At 38.6% G+C, this 20,203-nt stretch overlaps 2 protein-coding genes across 7 annotated transcripts in view; one reads left to right on the top strand and one right to left on the bottom strand.

The window, feature by feature from the left end:
• LOC134540113 (guanine nucleotide exchange factor subunit Rich) overlaps positions 1-1,197 on the bottom strand; it is a 98,771-nt gene extending 97,574 nt beyond the window's left edge. The window contains exons 1-2 of the mRNA XM_063382614.1: positions 873-1,197; positions 525-632 (exon numbers count right to left, since the gene is read on the bottom strand). Of these exons, the coding sequence (XP_063238684.1) occupies positions 525-632; positions 873-1,013 (249 nt within the window). The 5' untranslated portion in view covers positions 1,014-1,197. The remainder of the gene's footprint in view (positions 1-524; positions 633-872) is intronic.
• Positions 1,198-1,512: 315 nt separating this feature from the next.
• LOC134540112 (uncharacterized) lies at positions 1,513-19,895 on the top strand. 6 transcript variants are annotated; one of them, XM_063382608.1, is made up of 4 exons: positions 1,513-2,041; positions 11,137-11,244; positions 12,864-13,007; positions 18,197-19,895. In XM_063382608.1, exons 1-4 carry the CDS (start codon positions 1,681-1,683, stop codon positions 18,478-18,480), a joined length of 897 nt encoding a protein of 298 aa, XP_063238678.1. In that variant the 5' UTR covers positions 1,513-1,680; the 3' UTR covers positions 18,481-19,895. The 6 variants fall into 6 exon arrangements, with proteins under 6 accessions (XP_063238678.1, XP_063238677.1, XP_063238680.1 ...); XM_063382607.1 differs by having other exon boundaries at positions 12,861-13,007; XM_063382612.1 differs by lacking the exon at positions 1,513-2,041 and adding an exon at positions 4,142-4,413.
• The last annotated feature ends 308 nt before the right edge of the window (positions 19,896-20,203 follow it).

Raw genomic sequence — 20,203 nt, 5'->3', positions numbered from 1 at the left:
CACCAGCGAGCATCACGCTTATCATCCGGCCTCATTAACACATGTACACCCCTGACTAAACAGGCCCCTTAAGGACAATACATTATCGTACCTTAAATAAAATATCTTCAATACAGTGTTAGGATACTACTAGTATATTTTCGATGCCCGGAATTTTAAAGTGACGATGATACATAAAAATATATATGTAAATAGCTTTGAAAGATAAAACAGAATGATTGAGATTTAAATTTACAATACATATAGTAATATACTTTCAATATTGTGTTGTATAGTAGAATAGGTAGAATTCTAGAATACTTTACGATACACTGAGATGTAATTTATAAAGAAATGAAGTGAAAAATAAGCAAATGCCTAAACCCCAATATTCTTACACTTGTCCTGTATTAATAAAGGGGTGACAATGAAGCAAAGAAATATTGATAACAATAGTCATGGGACTGGGATGCATACTAGTCCTGAACTTGTAGAATTACCTGTGAATTCTAGGACTACCAAACTTTTTACGCCTTCAAACATACCGTGACAACAAGCATGCTGGAATCTGGGCGCCATTCCACCAGTTCGCTGACACCACACTCTTCGATGGATTTATCTGACCGGCAGTGGAGAATGATTTGAACACATGGCTGCAACATGGATCACGAAAACTAAACATTACTCACGGTCAGTTTTACTATTTGTTGATCACATTCAATACCTAAAACTAGCTTGAGAATAACCTACATGTTAGATATACATATATACGTTGTTTATTGTATATACAATTAGGACTATGACAAAATTTACAAACTTAAACAAGTACATTATGTAACGCTTAAGCACACACACTTAAAAAGTACATTAAATACATTCGAGTCAAACCTAACCTTGCAAAACCAAACTGACAAGCAATTATCTGTCAGAATGGCGAAGAGTATTTTATCTCTATTGCAAATGACTTGACGGAAGGAGCATTTGTGAGACTGTGGAATACTAAGAACTTTGGGCCAACCAATCGGGAAGTACATTTTTGACTAATAATTAAATAAAAAAATAGTAACACGTAAATAACAACATACACACACAGCACAGTGCCATTTTACTTTTTTTCTTGTTTATGTTTTCTTTGGTAAATTCCGTAGTGTTGAATTTTAAACGCGACCACTCTGGTTTAGCTTTATCAGGCAACATAAAGATACTTCAGTTTACTAATTTTAAAAGATGGTAAATCGCTTTTTACGAAAATTATATGAACATTTTTAGCTTCAATGTGTTTTTACGCAAAAAAAAAAACTTTAGTGATAAAATTTAGGAATCAAATGTTTACAGCAATGATTAGCTTTTAATATCTTCATTAGTTCTAATATTCTAATGTCACAAGGAAGGTTCATAATCAGAAGAATAAATTTATTATATGTTAGAAATAACAGCCAGAACTAATTACTTTCTAATCTTTTTTTTTTTTTTTTTTTACATTTAGAAAGTGTAATCAATTTAATACCTTCCCCACCCGTATTTGGATTCGACCTGGCTAGCCCTGAACCAGTTCAGCTGAATTGGATTTCAATGCGGATTAGCTCTTTCGATTACGATTCTCAAAGCTTTGGATAGTTCGTTCATGTTTAATGCATAGCATTACCGTTTCCTTCGCATTGGGAATCTGCATCTGGATTATCTCTTTAGTGGCTACTTAGAATGCTGCCTCAAGTTATGCAGTCGAACGAGCAAAAATACATGTGGAATCATGCCGGAACCACTTTACTTATTTCCATTTGGTCCGACAGTTCTGTGCAGAAACAGTTGACAGCAACGCTTAGAAATCAACCAGTATGGGACGCGATAGGTCGGTATCTAACCAAAAAAGGATTTCGCGTTAGTGGAAAACAATGTCGCACAAGAATTAAAAACCTGCTGGTCCGATACAGAGAGATAAAAAAGAAGTCTTCCCATCTACTTGGAAGCGGCATTGAAGCGTTTTACGACGCTATTGACAGAGTAATGAAAAATAAAACTCTCAGTACTGTAGTTTCGACTGTGTCCCAAAGTATTCAAAAAGGTGAGTTTGGTATGGGTACGCCGTAAGGTCGTAAATACATTATCCAGATTTACACAGCCAAAAAACTATAGAGTACAATTTATTTTTATTTTTTTACAATTTTTCTTGTGGATTAGAAAAACACTGAGAATAGGCTTTTCATAAGTTATTAGTAGTATGAAATAAGCGTATAAATTATATTACACACGTGTACAAAAATAAGTAAATTTATTATGTCAGCGTTATTTGTTTGCTGTTTTTAAGATCTTGCGTTTTAGCTATTATAGACATTTAATTCATCTGTTACCAACTAGAACGTCTTAATTTAAGATATTTGTTTAGCTGCGGCCGAAAATTTGACAAAACAAGTTCAGGTTTCATTGTTGCTTGAAGTATGGTATTTCATACCAATAGGTATGCTGTTAATTTTTTATTACGGCCTGTAGAATATATTTTTGTTTCAATTTAATGAATTTGTAATTTTTTTTTGTCACGAGTAATATAGTTGCGTTTTGACGTGACGTCTAATAAATCGATGAACGCGGGCTGCACGCACGAAAAAGTGTCACGTTACGCACATTGTTCCGTTACGCTCATTGTTCCGTTAGGTACGCTGTCGGCGAGTGCAGTAATAATAGGTTATGTTACAATTGACTAAAAAATTATGGTGATTCATATAATTGATGATAGACATTTGATTATAGTTTATTTATATGAAAACTTGTTCATAATTATATTTAAACTTTATATTTAAACTTTATATATAAACGCCAGTTTTTAAAATTAATTACAAGTCATCTACACGTGAACTGTTTCGTCGACTGTTTATAAAGTGAAGTGAAAAGTTAATGTGGTTTTCATTGCTTATTACAACAACAATAAATTATGCAATAAAGGTTAATTATTATTGCATTTTAAAAATCTCATTACTAATATATTTTCAAGTATTTATTATTTTATTATTAAAGTAAAAATGATTCAATTTTATTCATAAAAGTATGCAATCTTTTCATCAATGTTTTGTTATGACGTCACGTTAAACTATCGTCCGTGAACCGACTTTACAACCGACTTTACAACCAATTTTTTTTAATAAACCTAATAGTCTGCCTGCTCAAACAGTACAATTAGAAAAACCGAAATACTTTTCAAGTTAATTAAATAAGTAATATTAATGTTTGCATTTATCCGGTAAATCTGTATTGTACGGATTAGCGCCAAAAAAAATCGTACAAGTATGAAATAACTTTCATTATATGCTATCTTACGTCCTCTTTTCAGAACCGCCTGCGGAGATAAAAAATTCCAATTACTTTTGGAGATATCGAATTTTTTAATATTCATTTTTTGGCGATTTTTTTAAAAAAAAATTTAAAAATCCGAAAATACCTTTATTCTGTGCTCTTTAACTTCCTCTTTTCATTAAACCCGGCGGAGATCAGAAATTCCAAATACTTTAGGAGATATTGAATTTTTTAATTTCCTTTTGTGCACTGCTGCGGCGTTGAGCGGGAAGCCTACGATTCACACATCTTTCTGGACATACCCGAATACTCACGTTGGCAAGCCTTCTTTCTTAAAATTAGCAAGAAGTAATTAAAAATACTTTGAAACATTGTAGATGGTTGGTTATATTAGGTAAGTATAGCTACATTAAAAAAACTGTAAAATCATTTTATGGTTGCTTAGCAAATAACATTTTAATATGTAGCTATCCAGCGCTAGGAAACCGTTTACATGATTTCACAGTATTTTTAATGTAGCTATCCTAACCAAATCAACCATCCACAATGTTTTGAAGTATTTATAATGTAGCTAACAACCTAATTGACCATTAGTTTTCATGAGTTGCATATTTATTTACAATAAACAAAAAAAAAAAACCGAAGATGCACGATCGGGCGTTTGCCTCTCGTCTGTTGAAAGGCTTGCCAACGTGAGTATTCGGGTATGTCCAGAAGGATGAGTGAATCGTAGGCTTCCCGCGTTTCACCATTGTTGCTTGTTTACAAGAATGATTTTTTTTTTTTTTTTTTTTTCGCGACGTAGTTGAACGACTACATCACGTAAAAAGAAAATTACGTGAGTTCCTACTAGAGGTGGGTTGGGACAGCAATTTTCGGTATCAGTCCCAACCTGATACTGATACAGTAATGTACCTAGGTACAAGTCTCTGATACTTCTGTATCAGACGGTCCCAGGAGGAAATAAAGCTCCGCGTACGCAGACCGTGCGACCGGAAGGAGAATCTGATACATTATTTATCACGCCTGGTAATTCTCTACCTCTGTTACTCTCATGCCCGCCTGATACAACCAGTATCAATCAGTTCAACATTCACTGCAGTTCGTCCTGGCCGTGTATCACCATGTTGCGGGCTGTCATGCTTTGTAGTTAGTATTTTTATAGTGAAATAAGGAATGGATAAGTGCACGAAAAAGACTTCATTTGTGTGGAATTTTTTCACGGAAAATAATGAGTTTGCTAATTGTAATTTGTGTAAACAAAAACTGAGTTATAAATCATCGACTAATCTGAAGAAACATTTGAAACGTAAACACTGATATAGTATGCTTACTAATGTACCTATCTGTTTTTTTATTTTTTTATTTTTGATAAAATCGTGAATTTTTAATGTATAAAAACACTAGTTACTAATTGTTATCGAAAAAAAAAGTCCATATGTTGATTACATCTGTTATTAGTGTCAACTGAGAATTTATTTGCATTTTCATAGCTGTTAGGTGCACAAATATAAATATTATATCTTGTATTAATGTACTTTTTAATATTAAAATTTCATTAGTTTTATTATTGAACGAGACGGTGCACGCACTGCGCACTGAGTGTACTAAAGTAGGACAATAAACAAAACGACTTGTAACCAGGGCTGCCACTCTGATATTCATGAAAAACCTAGATAACCTAAAAAAAAAACCCAGACACATGGGTAAAAAACCCAGATACGTCTAAAATGCTATCGTTGAAAATGTTTGCGTACTAATTCAAAAATATAAACATAACTGGTTTTAATATAAAACAATTAATTACCTTACAAGACTGAAAACGGTTAAATACAACCAATACAAGAAAATTACACTGCAGCAAAATGGCTGTATAAGTAATTCTTGGACCAGCACATATCATAAAAAAAACCTACAAATATATACATGACAAAACAAACACCATCACTGCATACTTTAAACCGGTAAATGTTTTTATAAAACTGCATCATGTACGTTAGTCTTTATTCAGAGTCTGATTCTACAAGATTGGTTTGAAGGTTAATTGTTGCATTGGTTTTGTGTTCTGCAAGCCTCTTTGAAGAATGTGTCTAATTTAATATTCGACTTAGCTTCTTGAAAACTAGTTTTGTGTTTATATGTATTTTTGTGTGTGAAACACATAGACTTGTTTGCATTTATCAAACAGATATTGCAACAGATACAGTAGCTACTACCTTTATTATTGTTTTAGGTATAAAAATAATTAAAATTATAAAAATCCTAGAATTGTTGGAATTCATTATTTAAAAACCCAGAAACCCAAACACCATTGGAAAAACCCAGATCTGGGTGGAAAAACCCATGAGTGGCAGCCCTGCTTGTAACAATATCGCTTTGCGCCTCTCCTTCAAGGCTTCAACGCCTTCCCCTGCGCTTCCTCCCCTACATTCTTTCCCTTCTTTATCCCTTATTCGTCGTTCCTGCTCCCTCCCCTTTCACAAGCTCCGCCCAAGTGACAGTCATCTGCGATCGGGTACTGCGCTCATTGGCCGTGGTGTTGTTCCAGGCGAATTCTGAACTGATACTAAAGTCTCTGATACTTTTCAAGTGTACTCGTTTGCCGTTCCTGATACAGGCGCGTATCAGTGACAAAGTATCAGGTGGATACTTTTCGACCCACCTCTAGTTCCTACTGTTCATCCTTTTTCCCGGTTTGTTAGGTCAGGTCAGCTACATTATAAATACTTTAAAACTAAACAACCATTAAAATTAATTTTTATTATTTTTAATGACCGTTCAGTTTCAAAGTATTTATACTGTAGCTGACCTGACCTAATCTACCTTTGTCCCGTTTTGTTAGGTCAGGGCCCTATTTCATAAAACTTATTAGTCTCATAATTAGGAGTCAGGAGTCATAGAAGTAGCTGCTAATTATAAGTTTTGTTTCATAAAACTAGTAGTGTAAAAAAGTAGCTAGTAGTGTAGGACTCCTAATAATGAGTGATAAAATGAGTTCAAAATCAGGAGTGTTTCATAAACTTCAAACACAAATATATTGCACTGATTATTAGCACTGAAATTTATCAATCTTGGCTCTATAATAAATCATTTTAAGAGTCATCAATTTTTTAGAGAACAGCAGTGGTATCTGTTTGTGAAGTACAAAAATTTAACAAAGAAAATGGAATCTTCAGATTCTAGTGGAAGTGAAGATGATGATGTAATAGTAAGACGTCCGAGACATTTTCAAGAAAGGAAAACCTATATGTTGTTAGAGGAAACATATGAGTACAATGAACGTGTTAGGTTAACACGTGGTGTTTTTAATTATGTGCTCACAAGCATTGAACCTTTTTATTCCATCCAACAGCACGGAACCAGGCACTTCCACCTAAGCAACCACTCCAAATAGCACTTCACTGGCTTGGCAGTGGTGTGCAATACCACTGCATAGCAGACATGCACAATGTTTCTAAAGCTACTGTCTGTGGGGCAATTGGCATAGTCTTTGTCGTTTATTACTAAACCGATTGCTACTGCATAATCACGTATTTCTGTCCAACACAACTTCTTCACATCTTTTGTTAAAGTGCCAGAAAATGCACCAAACAGAACATCTTTATTCTGGAAAATTTTAATATTTCCTTTTTTTAAGTTCTCTTTTAGCCATTTTTACACAATGTTCAAAAATGTAAACATCAAAATATTACCCACCAACATCAGCTGACTATTAAACTAATAAAATTAGTGAACTATTTCAGCAGTCCTTCAACTTTGTTTATGAAACACAAATTTCTACACTAATAGCTACTTTTTATTTCACTACTATTTAGGAACTAATATTATTACTGTGTTTATGAAATAGGGCCCAGGTCAGTTACATTATAAATACTTAAAACTATACAAGTAAAATTAATTCATATTATTTTTAATTTCCGTTTATTTTGAAGTATTTATCATGTAACTAACCTTACCTAATGGAAAATTTCTGTTATTTAGGCATTCACGCACACACGGCAAAATATAAAATGGCGTCTGTTGAATGATTACATAGGGCTTGTATTGCAAAATAAGAACGGCGATATCTCCAAAAGTAATTGGAATTTTTAATCTCCGCAGGCAGTTTTGAAAATAGGACGTAAAAGAGCATATAATGAAAGTTATTTCATATTTGTACGATTTTTTTTGGCGCTAATCCGTACAATACAGATTTACCGTTAAATTTTTTGTTAAATCTTTTGTTTAGAATTTTTGTAATTTTCTCATATCGTGGCTTTTCTGTAAATCAAATAATACAGTTAGGAAAATACAGTTTTCGAACACAAAAGGCATTCCTCTATTTACCATATTAACAGCAATAATAAATTTCTACTATGTTTAGTATGTTAGTTCAAAAACTAATCCATTCATATGTGTTTGCATTCCAAAATGTTTGCGCATGGTGCTGCTCCATCCTTATTCTAATGTCCTGAAAACATGGGGCGTGAAATTTATTAGGCAGTTAAATATTATAAGGTATGCAGCCTCTGGCAGTGGGCGTTCAGACAGGGTACTGGCCGGCATGAGGGGGGGCATAGCCCCGGTCGACGTCAGTCGGTTGCTCATCGACCTCTCATGGTCTCCAGCGACCGCGGTGACGAGGTGTAGACCGTCCTTGCGTGAACAAGTGCTTGTTGATACGTTGCCACTTGCAGATGCACTGAGCCCCTTAAAACAAGCCACTGTGCTGGTGCATGGCATGGCAAGAATTGTCTGAGCCACTGCGAACACACCACTCTGCCTCATTCTCAATTGCTCGTGTGAAAATTAATTAGGAGGAAGCTAGTGCATTGCTTGTGTTTTTGCTGCAGAGAAGGAAATGTCATAGAAACAGAATATATTGTATTTGGTTGAGCAGTAATATAACAATATCTCTAACCAATACTTTTTTTTTTATACTCTGGTCCGAATAGTTTGTTTCAGTCGTGTCCCAGGATGTGATTTTCTCCTGCACTTGTTAAGTAAACCTTTCAGTGTGGAAACTTGTCTGCGCCATCGCTCGAGGAAACAGCTGCAGTGCAGGAGGTGGCTTGAACAAGACCGTGCCAGTCGCATGCTGGCGTCAAGGTGCCACTGGGTGCGAACAGTTGTTTGGTTTCATGTTACTGATGTGGTGCATTCGCAGTGGCCCAGTGTGAACAGAGCCTTAATATGTTTTTTATTTTCAACTGCATCCGTTGTTTGTACGATAGCCCGTCCAGACGTCGTCTTGGTTCTGTTCTTGCTTCATCAACTTGCTTATAAATGTATTTGTTACAAGTGAGAGCATAAAGAGTGCTTGCACTCTCCACCCGAGAATGGAAGGGCTTAACGGCCTTCGTTGTACCTCCAAGCACGTCTGTTCCATTATCAATGCACACCCCTCAAAATTGTGCTTACCTGTAGTTTATTAAACAATAATATATTTTGAAGTGAAATAAGTTTTTTTATGCATGTTTTTGGTGTTATGATTGGAACACTCAATAATATGCGATAAACGGGACTGGTGTAATTATGTAAAGTTTTTTATAATGTTTGTCTGAGAGCAGCACGCTGGCACGTTATAGACTCTCGGCAGCTCGTACTGCCGGTGGGACAGTCTTACTGCTGCTGTTGCATGAATGAAGCATATTAACGGTAAAATTAATTGCTTTTAATTTTTATTTTAATTTTTGGTCTTGCATTGTTGTATCACATTTTTACTGCATATTCTCTCATCAACTTAAAGAGAGAAAAAAAATCATTGACTTTTTGTAAGTTTCCTTAATGAGATGGAGCAAACATGATTTTGGAGCAAGGTTGTTTCTCTCTTCAGATGCTTGTATTCTTTCTTTCAGGTTTGGATTGTTAAGTACTGTCACTTGGTCATCAAGTTAACCGCGGGTAGAAGTTAGTGTTCCACAATGTTTTGATGCTGAATTTGAACCCGAGGCTTGCATATACCTTAATTACAAGTCTACATTACAGACATGCTTTTCCTACGCCATGTAGTTGCAAAATCAATGCAACTCAGAATGCCAGTTCAGTTCTTTTACTGCTATAAAAAAACTGTGCTAGTAATGGAAATACCTAATAGTAATTTTCTATAAATAAATTGCATTTGCTCTCTGTGTTCTGTATGGCGATACACTGATTAAGTTAAGCACTACTTAAACTTTACTTGTATTTTAATTGTATTTTCAGCTGTTTGTATTAGCTCTGGTCTTTTGTTTGGATGAATGTGTAATGTTGTATATTACATTGTGAATAGTTGAGAGTGTCAGGTTGTGGTGCGCTGCGGTGCTTCCAGCCGTGAGCGCGGGCTGGCCCGGGGTTAGTGCGGTCACGTCGCACTTGTGAGCTGTAATGTTTCAAACTTATTCTGGGGTCTTTAGCAAACTTCCTGAGTAAAATATGTTTATTGAAGGTCACAATTCATTATTTTGGAAATGTAAATGAGTAGTATTATCAGGGTGGCCACCCGGCCAGGAAGATCAGGAAACCTTGAATGAGCCATGAATATTTTTGGTGTCGGGGAAATTCAGTCCGTAAGAAACCCGTGAATATTTGAAAGCTATTGAAAATCATCTGTTTGTCTATAAAGTTGAAAGCTTAGTTGAAAAACTTCTTGCCACACCTACAAAGTGCGTTACTTATTCCTGTGCAGCGGATGTGACATGTGGCGTGCGGGTTGTCTGAATGTCCGAAGGAAGCTGAATATTTTCTTCCATCGTGTTTCTTTTTTACTTTCTTTTCTCAAGATTTTCATTGATGGTAATAGTAAGCAGCATTCAAGACTGAAAACTAGTACGGTAATTTGACACATGAAAGACTAGCGGATCTCAATTGCAGAATAAAGCCAAAAAAAAAAATAGAATTAGTGTGAACATGAAAGAAACTGTGGTGCTTGTAGGTTGGCAGCAAGTTGATGGACAGATGAAAGTGGAAGGACAAGATCATTTCTGGGTTCTTTATTCAATAACCTCTCATCTTGTCCTTCCACTTGCTGCCACCCTCAGACACCACAGTCCCATCCTTTCTCACGAGCTTGAGGTCAAGTGATCTCAAGAATACAAATGCAGCACAGACAGTGGAGAACATATTCATGTTTATAAAGATTCTGCCATTACATTAGTTTTCAGATATATTTGTTCTACAGCAAGTACTAAAGTGGTAGTAAATAGTTAAGAAATAGGATGAATTAGTAGGGAGATACTTTTACAACTCAAAATTTATAATGTGCATAGTAGTGTGATTGAAAGGCTCTCTATGAAGAATTTGAAGCTAGAAGCATGTTTTATTATCAAGCTCAACTAACAAAAATACTGGTGAGAATTAAAATGATAGACTTAATTTTTATTGTCATTTGCAAACTGTTTTTATGCCTAGCAGCTGCCAAAGTAATTTTAGTTGTGCCCTTATTATTTGCTGCATTTATACCAGTAAGTATAGTGTTTTCCTAAAAGTGTGCTGTTGATTACTACTGTAATGTAGTTCAAGGAACTACAAGACCTGCTAAATTATGTTCAGGTAAAATACTTTTATTACAGAATTGTTACAGTCTTACAAGAATATTTTTTTAATATAATATCAAAGTGTTGGTTTGACTTTATTATCTTTGATGTAACCAAAATGGTTAGCTTTATTTTATAAATGTAGTAAAATTTCAGGAAAATTCTTATAAAACCTTAAAATTTAATGAAATAAACCAGGAAATTGGTTTTGCCAAAATAATGGCTACCCTTATAAATAATTATTGAATGAAAAATTCTTCCTTTTAAAAGAATACTAAAAAATGTTGTCCAACTATGTTCCTATGTTTACTCCTGGCACGATAAAGGAGCCCTTTGTCGCACTTGCTCTCTCCCTGTCCCACGTGGTGCTGTGTCGCAGTGTCCGCAGACTCGGAGCTGGCGGAGCTGGTCTCGCGAGACTGCCGCACCCCGGCTGGCCCCGGCGACAGGCTCGCGATCAAGACAGAGGTCGGCTCTCCTCGGTCAGGTACGCAGCTCGTTGCCCCGGGAGACTCGGAAAGTGCCGGTCGTTACGCCATGTTTGGCATGACACGGTGAAGTAAATAACTGCGACACTCGTAAGTCTCGCCGGGCTGCACGTGGCTGCACAGTCATCTGGCCCACATAGTGGAGATGGAACCAGGTCAGGGTGGTCCCGCTGCAGCCGGCGGCTGAAGGAGTCAGGAACAGCTTATAGGATGGCTTGGTATGGTAGTTAACTTAGGGGTAGAGGAGAGACTTGAAGGGTTGGAATTGTGGTAACCTCTTGAAGCGTGGCTGGCCAGCGGTGGATGAGAGCTTTTAGCACTCACAGGCGTGTTTGAAAGAGCCCTTGTTGGACATTCCAGGCTTGTTCCGGCAGCAGTTAGGGTACCGTCCGCATTCCATTTGTTGGGGGTCGGCCGAACTGGTGTGGAGACATGCGGTATCCGGAGAATGTCTAATGTCTCTGGATCTGGCTGAAGTAGATACTTTTGGCTCATATGAGCATAGTAGTTAAGGTCTGGGCTAGGTGGGTAAAGTCCTGGCATGGAGGGTAAGGTCTGGGCATAGTGGATAAGGTCTTGGTATGGTGAGTAAGGTCTTGGTATGGTGGGTAAGTCTCTGAGCATGGTGGGTTAAGTCTTGACATGGTGGGTAAAGTCTGGGCTAGGTGGGTAAAGTCCTGGCATGGAGGGTAAGGTCTGAACATGGTGGGTAAGGTATCTGAACATGGTAGGTAAGGTATGAGCATGGTGGGTAAAGTCTGAGCATTGTGGGTAAGGTTGACAGAGGATAGTGAGGGAGGAATGAAGCAGTATTTGGAAAGTGGCTAACCCAGCGCTGACTGCCTGTGGGGAGCGCCAGCTGTGTGAGAGATAGGAAGCTTCTTGCAGTTGCCTTGCAGAGCCATCTGAGTGCTCAAGACTTTGGATTCGTTGCTTCGTAGTAGCCAGCCATGGAAAGGAGGGCAGCTGCCTCATGGTCAACTAGATGTCATTTCTGTGGTAATTATTCAATGGGGAATCCCTTTTTTAATTCTCTCTTCTTATACACAAATATCTTATTTACAGTACACAAGCCACAGACAGTGATCTGCAAGTCCTCTGTCCCATCAAACAGGCCAGTGAGGCCCCCGCAATGTTGGAAAGTTAGGCAGTTCACACTACCTTATTTTCACTGTAAAACTGTTAAACCCTGCATATCAGCAAAATAAAACATTTTCTTAGAAATGAAGTAGAAATTTCTTGTTATTTTACATTAGTATATAATGATAGTTCAGAAGTAGGCCTACAGGTGTGGGTCAGTGTTAATGAAAATAAATTAAAACTGTTAACCATTTGGTACATTTGAAGAAAGTACACTACTAACATTTAAATTTTATTTTAATTGGTAATAAGCTCTTCAAAATTTTAACAGGTGCTCTGTTACTGTTAGATTAGACGTAAGGTGTGCAGATATAAAATAAATATAATATAATAAGAGTATCTTTAAAACTACCTAAAAAAATTACCAAGCGACACTTTTCTAGGTCAGAGTACCTACATGTGTCCCGGTCAATAAGTTGGAGTATGTACTGTATTATGTTTCATTGTTCAATGATGTTTGTGATGTTGTGCCCAGAAGAATGCAGCATCCCGCCGATGCAGGAGGCTTCAAGTGATGTGTCGCGCTTCCAGAACTTCTTGAAGGAGGTTGACATGGGAGCAGCGGAGCAGACTGCGTCCCCCGGGTCGTCCGCCGCCAGCCACGTGCCTCCGAGTCACCACGGTAGGAGCCCGTTTACTGCGTAACCACGTGAATTAGTGAAGTTACACTGGCCATCTACAAACTCGATACAGATAATATCGGAAGTGATATTTTTGCGCTGTGTTTTCTGTACCACAGCTCTGATTTTGATGAAAAACTATGTGTTAATAATCTTTTGTTCGAACATTGTTCGAGGTACAGACAGATCAGCTTTCCTTTTCGTGTACTGAAATTTATTTCTTGTTCATTGATGTACTGTACCTAAAAACTTAATGTTAATGACTGTGTCAAAATGTGAACATGACATCAAGGATAACTGTGCACTGATCAGGTGAGGAATGGTATTGGATGGATGCCGACACGTGCTGGCTTGGAGTAGGTCCCACGGTGCTTCAGCGGTGCATGTGGTTGGGGTCAGAACATCAAAACCTCTTATTCACACTTTTCAAGAGGAACAAAGAAAAAAATGTAAATTGTGAGACAGTGTAATTTGAGGGAAAACCTTAAAACACATCTAATACATATATAACTTATTTTGGTATGTAATCTAGCCTACTCAAGCCATGCCCAAAATGCATCATATAAAAAAAATGTTTAAATTTATTATTGAATAAATTAATTCTTTCTGGTTTTCTAACGTTGAATAAAAACGTACGAAAAATTGAGGTATTTAAAAAGTTCCCGCAAGAGAATTTACCCATCAAACAAATATTTTAACTATGCATTTAATCTCAATTCTAGTTGACCCCATATAATTAGCAAATAAATATTATGAAACAATATTAAATTGTATTAACTTAAAATAAACTGACACGCTAACCACAAAAGAGTGTGGACTATCAAATGTAGTGTACTCGGCACAGAACAGAGATCGTGGGCTGAATGCAATCTGCGAGCTAGCAGTATTGATACTCCACTGTGTGCATGCACTTTACACTGGCATCAACCTACCAACAGCGCTGGCTACGTCTTCATACGCACAACACTTTGGTGTTGGAACAGATCATTGAAAGAGAGTGTCAAAGAGAGTTTACACATTGGACAACTTTGTTTTCCTGTTAAACGAGTTAACAGTAATGGATTCCAATGTTTAAAAAAAGTTTCTTTTTCGGAGGGGGAGGGGGGGAATTTTTTGGGAAACTTTAAGATGACAAATAATAAACACATTGTAGATCTTATAGAGAACTGGCTGGACCGGAAACATTTTATCGTATTTGATAGGAAATTGTACTGTCGGAGAACGTCTTAAACAAATTTTAAGTAAATTTTATATCATGTACAAGAGTGAATAGCGGGAAGAAAATAATTTCTACTATGTAATGTGAGGGAAAGTATTGCATTACATTTAAGACATGTAAATGGGACGTAAAGAAAATGTTAATAATTGTGGGAAAACATTAATACATTGAACGCAAATACGGGGTTTCAGTTTATCAGTAGGCGATGCTATGTCCAATTGCAGCATTGGGGTGCTTCATGGGGCCTTGCGGCTTATGAATAGGCATAGCAGTTGTGTCCTGTGTGCTGGAAGGATGTCAGCTCGCGTGTGGCACAGAGCACAAGGCAAATGCGGTCAAGAGTTGCCTAAATCCACCTAGATGCACATCACTGTTCACTGTCTGGATATCTTTGTTCACTCGTCACGTCGATCATCACAAAACACTACCCGCGTGTTGCTGTCCTGCCGTGGTGGGGCTGACGGTCGTTTACGAGATCTAGCGAGACACAACAGAGGGTAGGGTGAGTGTAGGGTGCCAGCAACACAGCACTTACCTGCTAGTATGCGCAGGGCAGGTTTGTCTTGGTCGTGAGTGTGGTGCAGTGCTTTGGGGAAGGCCTGGCATTGCTCGTGTGCGTTAATCGTAGAAGTCCATTGTCTCACAGTGTTCGGTGTCTCTCTTTATTAATGCTGTTTTGGTTGGGCAGTCAACCTGCAACTAGCTTCGCGACACTGACGCAACCATCGAGAGCGATGCACAAACACCCAAAAAATTATATTTTGTTCATTGAAAAAAGAATTTGTGCTTTGAAAATAATAAAATTGGCACAATGTGCACGCAGTTGCACACACAAGACGCACCTAAAAGGTTAAGTGACCTTGAGAATATCAAGGAAAAGGAAAAGGAAAAAAAAAAGTCTGCAAACTGGAGGAATGGTGTCAGAAGTCATAATAAACAGTACAAGTGCTGGAAGTCTCAAAAATGTATTTCCATTAACCTATTTTTCTTACTTTGTATTTTGTTTTATACCTCACTTCAGTTTATAAAAGCATATTAAATGTTTTACTCAAATCGTGAGGACATTATCTCAGAAATGTTTTTAGCTTTTTATCTTTAAATTGGTTCATTCCTGCTGATAGTGGCTCTGCTATATATTACATTTTATAATGTTTACTTTTGCTTATTATTTATATTAAATATAATAATCTGTGATATAGAAAGAGTTGCAAAAAAAAAATTAATGTCTTGGAATACTCCTAAAATTATTTCTCCAGATTTTTGTAGACATCCTTAAAATGTAAATTTGTTAATTTAAATTTAACATCATATACATGACTACAACCAAAGCAACTCAAAACCTTTGCTGCATTTTGGGTTCACATAACAAATAAATGAATCTCAGCGTAAAATCACCGTACCTCTTCCGGGGTTGCAATTTATAAATAAATATAGTCGTGATTATGTAGGTATTACAGACTAAATATCTCAACAAACTATAATAGTCTTAATAGAAGAAAATATTTTTAAATATTAGTGTTACTGCAACAATTTTAACTATGAAAAAGACCAGTCAGTAAAGACAAGCTTGAAACGGCCACCTGTTTGGACGGTTTATTCAATGAAAGAACACAGTCTGAGTCGGTCGTCTCGCAAGCTGTTAACCTCACGGCACACAACGGCGCGGCGTGGCAAAGTGAAATCTGCTAGGGGAAGTTGAGCTCCCGACCTATAATGTCATGGCACTCAAGAGGATAAAAAAAAATATTAAATAAATTTGCTGATTGAATATTTAAAAACTTTTTTTTTGTTATATTCTTATGGGACAGCATCCATATCTGACCGCAGCCTGTATCAGACCTGCCTTTGGTAACATTTTCGCCCATGAATCCGAAACAACATTAATATAATCACTAGTTAAAAAAATACAAGTTGTAAAATATTAAAATAACACTTTAACTAGGCAACAAAACACCATCTATTGTTCAAGGTCTAGAAACTAGGCTTTTAATTCTGCCAGAGAAGATACAACGTCAGCGTGGATCTGAAAATGTTTCTGTTTAGCGCTAGAGTGGTTATTGTTGACAAGTAGATAGTTTGCCACTCTTAAACCAGGAATACTTGAGTTCAGCGTCTGTATTCTGGCACCAATTGAGCTGCTCACATTCTGTTTCCTAGAGGGTTACATATTAGATATCACACTTGTACTATATTACCTGTGAATACATGCAGTGTCCTGCCTCAGAGCAGCTTACCTGTGTTAGGATGCATTTGAATTACCATTGTAGGATACAATAACTCTTTTGGTATTCCTATAAAACAATATTGACGCTCAATAATCCGGAGTAATCGACAATCCGTTATGTCCGTGGTCTTCAACATGCTCGTAGCAACTTGTTCTGTACACTGGATGCCTGTTTGTGTCGTGTGGAACACTATTCCTACAAGGGACACAGCTAACCGTACCTACGACATGTTATGTACAGTGCACGTAATGGCGAGGTTGCATGTAGTAAAGCAAGCCTATGTTGTAGACAGATTTTGTATTAAAGAGAGTTTTTATATTTGGATATTGTAAAACTAGGTTGTTTGTTGTAGAGCAAGTTTCCATGTTGAAGAATGAAGTTGCATGTTGTAGAACAAGGTAATGAGTAGTAGAATGAGGTGGCATTTTTAAGAGCCAGGTTGCGTGAAGTAAAATGAGGTTGCATTTTGAGGAGCAGGGTTGAATTTTTTAGAGTGAAAGTACATGTAGCAAGTAGTTGCATGTTGCAGAATGAGGTTGCATTTTGTAGAGCAATGTTGCATGTTGTAGAACATGGTTGTGTGTTGTAGAGTGGGGTTGCATTTTGTAGAGCAATGTTGTGTTGTAGAGTGGGGTTGCATGTTGTAGAATGTGGTTGTGTGTTGTAGAGTGGGGTTGCATGTTGTAGAACGTGGTTGTGTGTTGTAGAGTGGGGTTGCATGTTTTAGAACATGGTTGTGTGTTGTAGAGTGGGGTTGCATGTTGTAGAACGTGGTTGTGTGTTGTAGAGTGGGGTTGCATGTTTTAGAACATGGTTGTGTGTTGTAGAGTGGGGTTGCATGTTGTAGAACGTGGTTGTGTGTTGTAGAACATGGTTGCATGTTGTAGAACATGGTTGTGTGTTGTAGAGTGGGGTTGCATGTTGTAGAACATGGTTGTGTGTTGTAGAGTGGGGTTGCATGTTGTAGAACATGGTTGTGTGTTGTAGAGTGGGGTTGCATGATGTAGAACATGTTTGTGTGTTGTAGAGTTTGGTTGCATGTTGTAGAACGTGGTTGTGTGTTGTAGAGTGGGGTTGCAAGTTGTAGAACGTGGTTGCATGTTGTACAACATGGTTGTGTGTTGTAGAGTGGGGTTGCATGTTGTAGAACATGGTTGTGTGTTGTAGAGTGGGGTTGCATGTTCTGGAACGTGGTTGTGTGTTGTAGAGTGGGGTTGCATGTTGTAGAACATGGTTGTGTGTTGTAGAGTGGGGTTGCATGATGTAGAACATGGTTGTGTGTTGTAGAGTGGGGTTGCATGTTGTAAAACGTGGTTGTGTGTTGTAGAACATGGTTGTGTGTTGTAGAGTGGGGTTGCATGTTGTAGAACGTGGTTGTGTGTTGTAGAGTGGGGTTGCATGTTGTAGAACGTGGTTGTGTGTTGTAGAACATGGTTGTGTGTTGTAGAGTGGGGTTGCATGTTGTAGAACATGGTTGTGTGTTGTAGAGTGGGGTTGCATGTTGTAGAACGTGGTTGTGTGTTGTAGAGTGGGGTTGCATGTTGTAGAACATGGTTGTGTGTTGTAGAGTGGGGTTGCATGTTGTAGAACATGGTTGTGTGTTGTAGAGTGGGGTTGCATGTTGTATAACATGGTTGTGTGTTGTAGAGTGGGGTTGCATGTTGTAGAACATGGTTGTGTGTTGTAGAGTGGGGTTGCATGTTGTAAAGAAGGGCTTGTGTTTGGAAGCCGGGCTGCCTGCTTGCAGACACGGCTGCCAGCTACCAGCTGCTAGAGCGCACGGTGCTGCGGCTGCTGGAGGCACAGAGCACGGCCGTGTCCAGCGTGCTGGCTGCGCAGAACGACTTCCTGCTGAAGGTGCTGGAGGCAGACCGGGAGCGCCACGCTCGCCTGGAGTCGAAGCTGGACCGGATCCTGGAGCGACTGGAACGGGTGCCCGGCACGGCCCAGGAGACACGGCTGGCACGCCTGCTGGACCGCCTGGAGTGGCTGCTGCCCGCCGCGCTCCCCAGGACGCACAGCTGCAGCTAGGTGCCCGGCACGGCTGTCCTGCTGTTCGTGTGCAAGGTCACATCCATAAATACTGATCTGAATGTTAAGTTTTACAACCACAGCTCTTTTATATGGTTTGACAATTACCATATGTGGCGAAATTGCTTATAGTTAATTATGTCGGATTATACAAGTTTTTTGATGCCAAATGAACAACAATTCAATTGTTTAAAATATTAGCAGTGCGCCAAGCACTCAAGCTAGATGTTTGTCAAACTAGACATAGATTATTGTCTTTACTTTGTGTCAGTTACTGAAAATGACGAACACCTAGGTGGAAGACATGAACGAAAGGAATAATGTGCCACAATATTGAAACTTCTCGAGTGCCTGTGGGAGAAGTCACTGCGAGTAAGACGATGGCGCGCAGCCAGAGCACAAGTTCACCAAAGACAGTAGTCTATTGACCGTGGCAGGTGAATCAAGAACTCAGAGAACTGCATACTTAGTGTGCCATCATTACACACAAGCAACCAAGCACTATGGCCGTGAACCTTCCTGGGACTCGCTGGCGTGTTAGTCCTCAGTAGACCAAGTCCAGATGCAGGTCGAGGGTCGTGGCTGAGGGGTTGGGGGAAGGGTGATAAGAGGAGATGAAGTGGCAAAGGCAGTGTTTTTTGAAAGGTGCTGAGCAGTCCACGTGCCTGCTCTCCTGAGGATCATCAGCCATCAGCAGTGCAGTGATACATCTCCCGGCTCAGCATCCTGCATTTACATGGAGCAGCCTCTCCAGCATCCGACGCAGTCAGTGGGTCTACCTCTGTCGGCACTGCAAGCACCGTTCCTGTTTCAAGAAGAACGAGGTTCTTACTGGCAACACTATTTACATACAGGTGCACCATCCATTATCCGAAATTCCAAAATCCGAACAGCTCTAAAATCCGAAATTTTTTTCGAAACTTCAACGTCCGCGATATTGTTCGCAGTTGTGTGGCAAACTCAAGTCGCGATCGCGTGACTAGTGCGAGCGAGTGACTTGGCAGCACTGCGTCAGCAAGGCAGCATGCAATTTGGCAACGCCGAGGCGCTGTGTTTACCGTTTGTCCGGCAAACTAGCGCCAGTTACAGCTTGCTGCTTGGCTACGATAGGAGTTGTTTTATCGCGTTTAGTAGTTAACCCTGTTGTTATGCGAACGTGTTGCCATATTTGAAGACGGCAATGGCAAAAAGGCATTCCGATATGAAGATGGGTGGTAGCGAAAAAAAACGAAAACACTTAACATTATCAATAACTCAGAAGGTGGAATTATTGCGGAAACTTGATCGCGGCGTGCCTGTACGACAACTAACAGAAGAATACGGTGTTGGAACTACAACTGTGTACGATTTGAAGAAACAAAAAGACAAATTATTTACGTTTTTTAGTGAAAGTGACGACAGAAAAGCAATGGAGTCCTCAGCCCTGAACAGATTTACAATGCTGATGAAACGGCTTTGTACTGGCGCTATGTACCCAGGAAAACACTGGTGCCAGCTGATGAGAATGCGCCGTCTGGATATAAAGATGCTAAGGATAGATCAACTATTCTTGCTTGTGCTAATGCAGCAGGTACACACAAGGTGAAGTTGGCAGTTATAGGAAAAAGCCAGCATCCTAGGTGCTTACAATGTGTGCATAATTTACCAGTGAATTACTACGCGAACAAAAAAGCGTGGGTCACTCGTGAGATGTTCACTGACTGGTTTAACAACCATTTTGTCC

The sequence above is a fragment of the Bacillus rossius genome, chromosome 16, assembly GCF_032445375.1.
Source record: "Bacillus rossius redtenbacheri isolate Brsri chromosome 16, Brsri_v3, whole genome shotgun sequence".
Lineage (NCBI taxonomy): Eukaryota > Metazoa > Arthropoda > Insecta > Phasmatodea > Bacillidae > Bacillus > Bacillus rossius.
The sequence above is the reverse complement of the archived record's forward strand: the minus strand, read 5'-3'. Positions and strand labels throughout refer to the sequence as shown.

Excerpts from the sequence above, each read along its gene's own strand:
- LOC134540112 (XM_063382607.1), top strand. The coding sequence starts at position 1,681 with ATGCTGCCTCAAGTTATGCAGTCGAACGAGCAAAAATACATGTGGAAT. Across the intron at positions 2,042-11,136 it reads GTCCCAAAGTATTCAAAAAG|TGTCCGCAGACTCGGAGCTG; the intron begins GTGAGTTTGGTA and ends GCTGTGTCGCAG. Across the intron at positions 11,245-12,860 it reads GGTCGGCTCTCCTCGGTCAG|AAGAATGCAGCATCCCGCCG; the intron begins GTACGCAGCTCG and ends TGTTGTGCCCAG.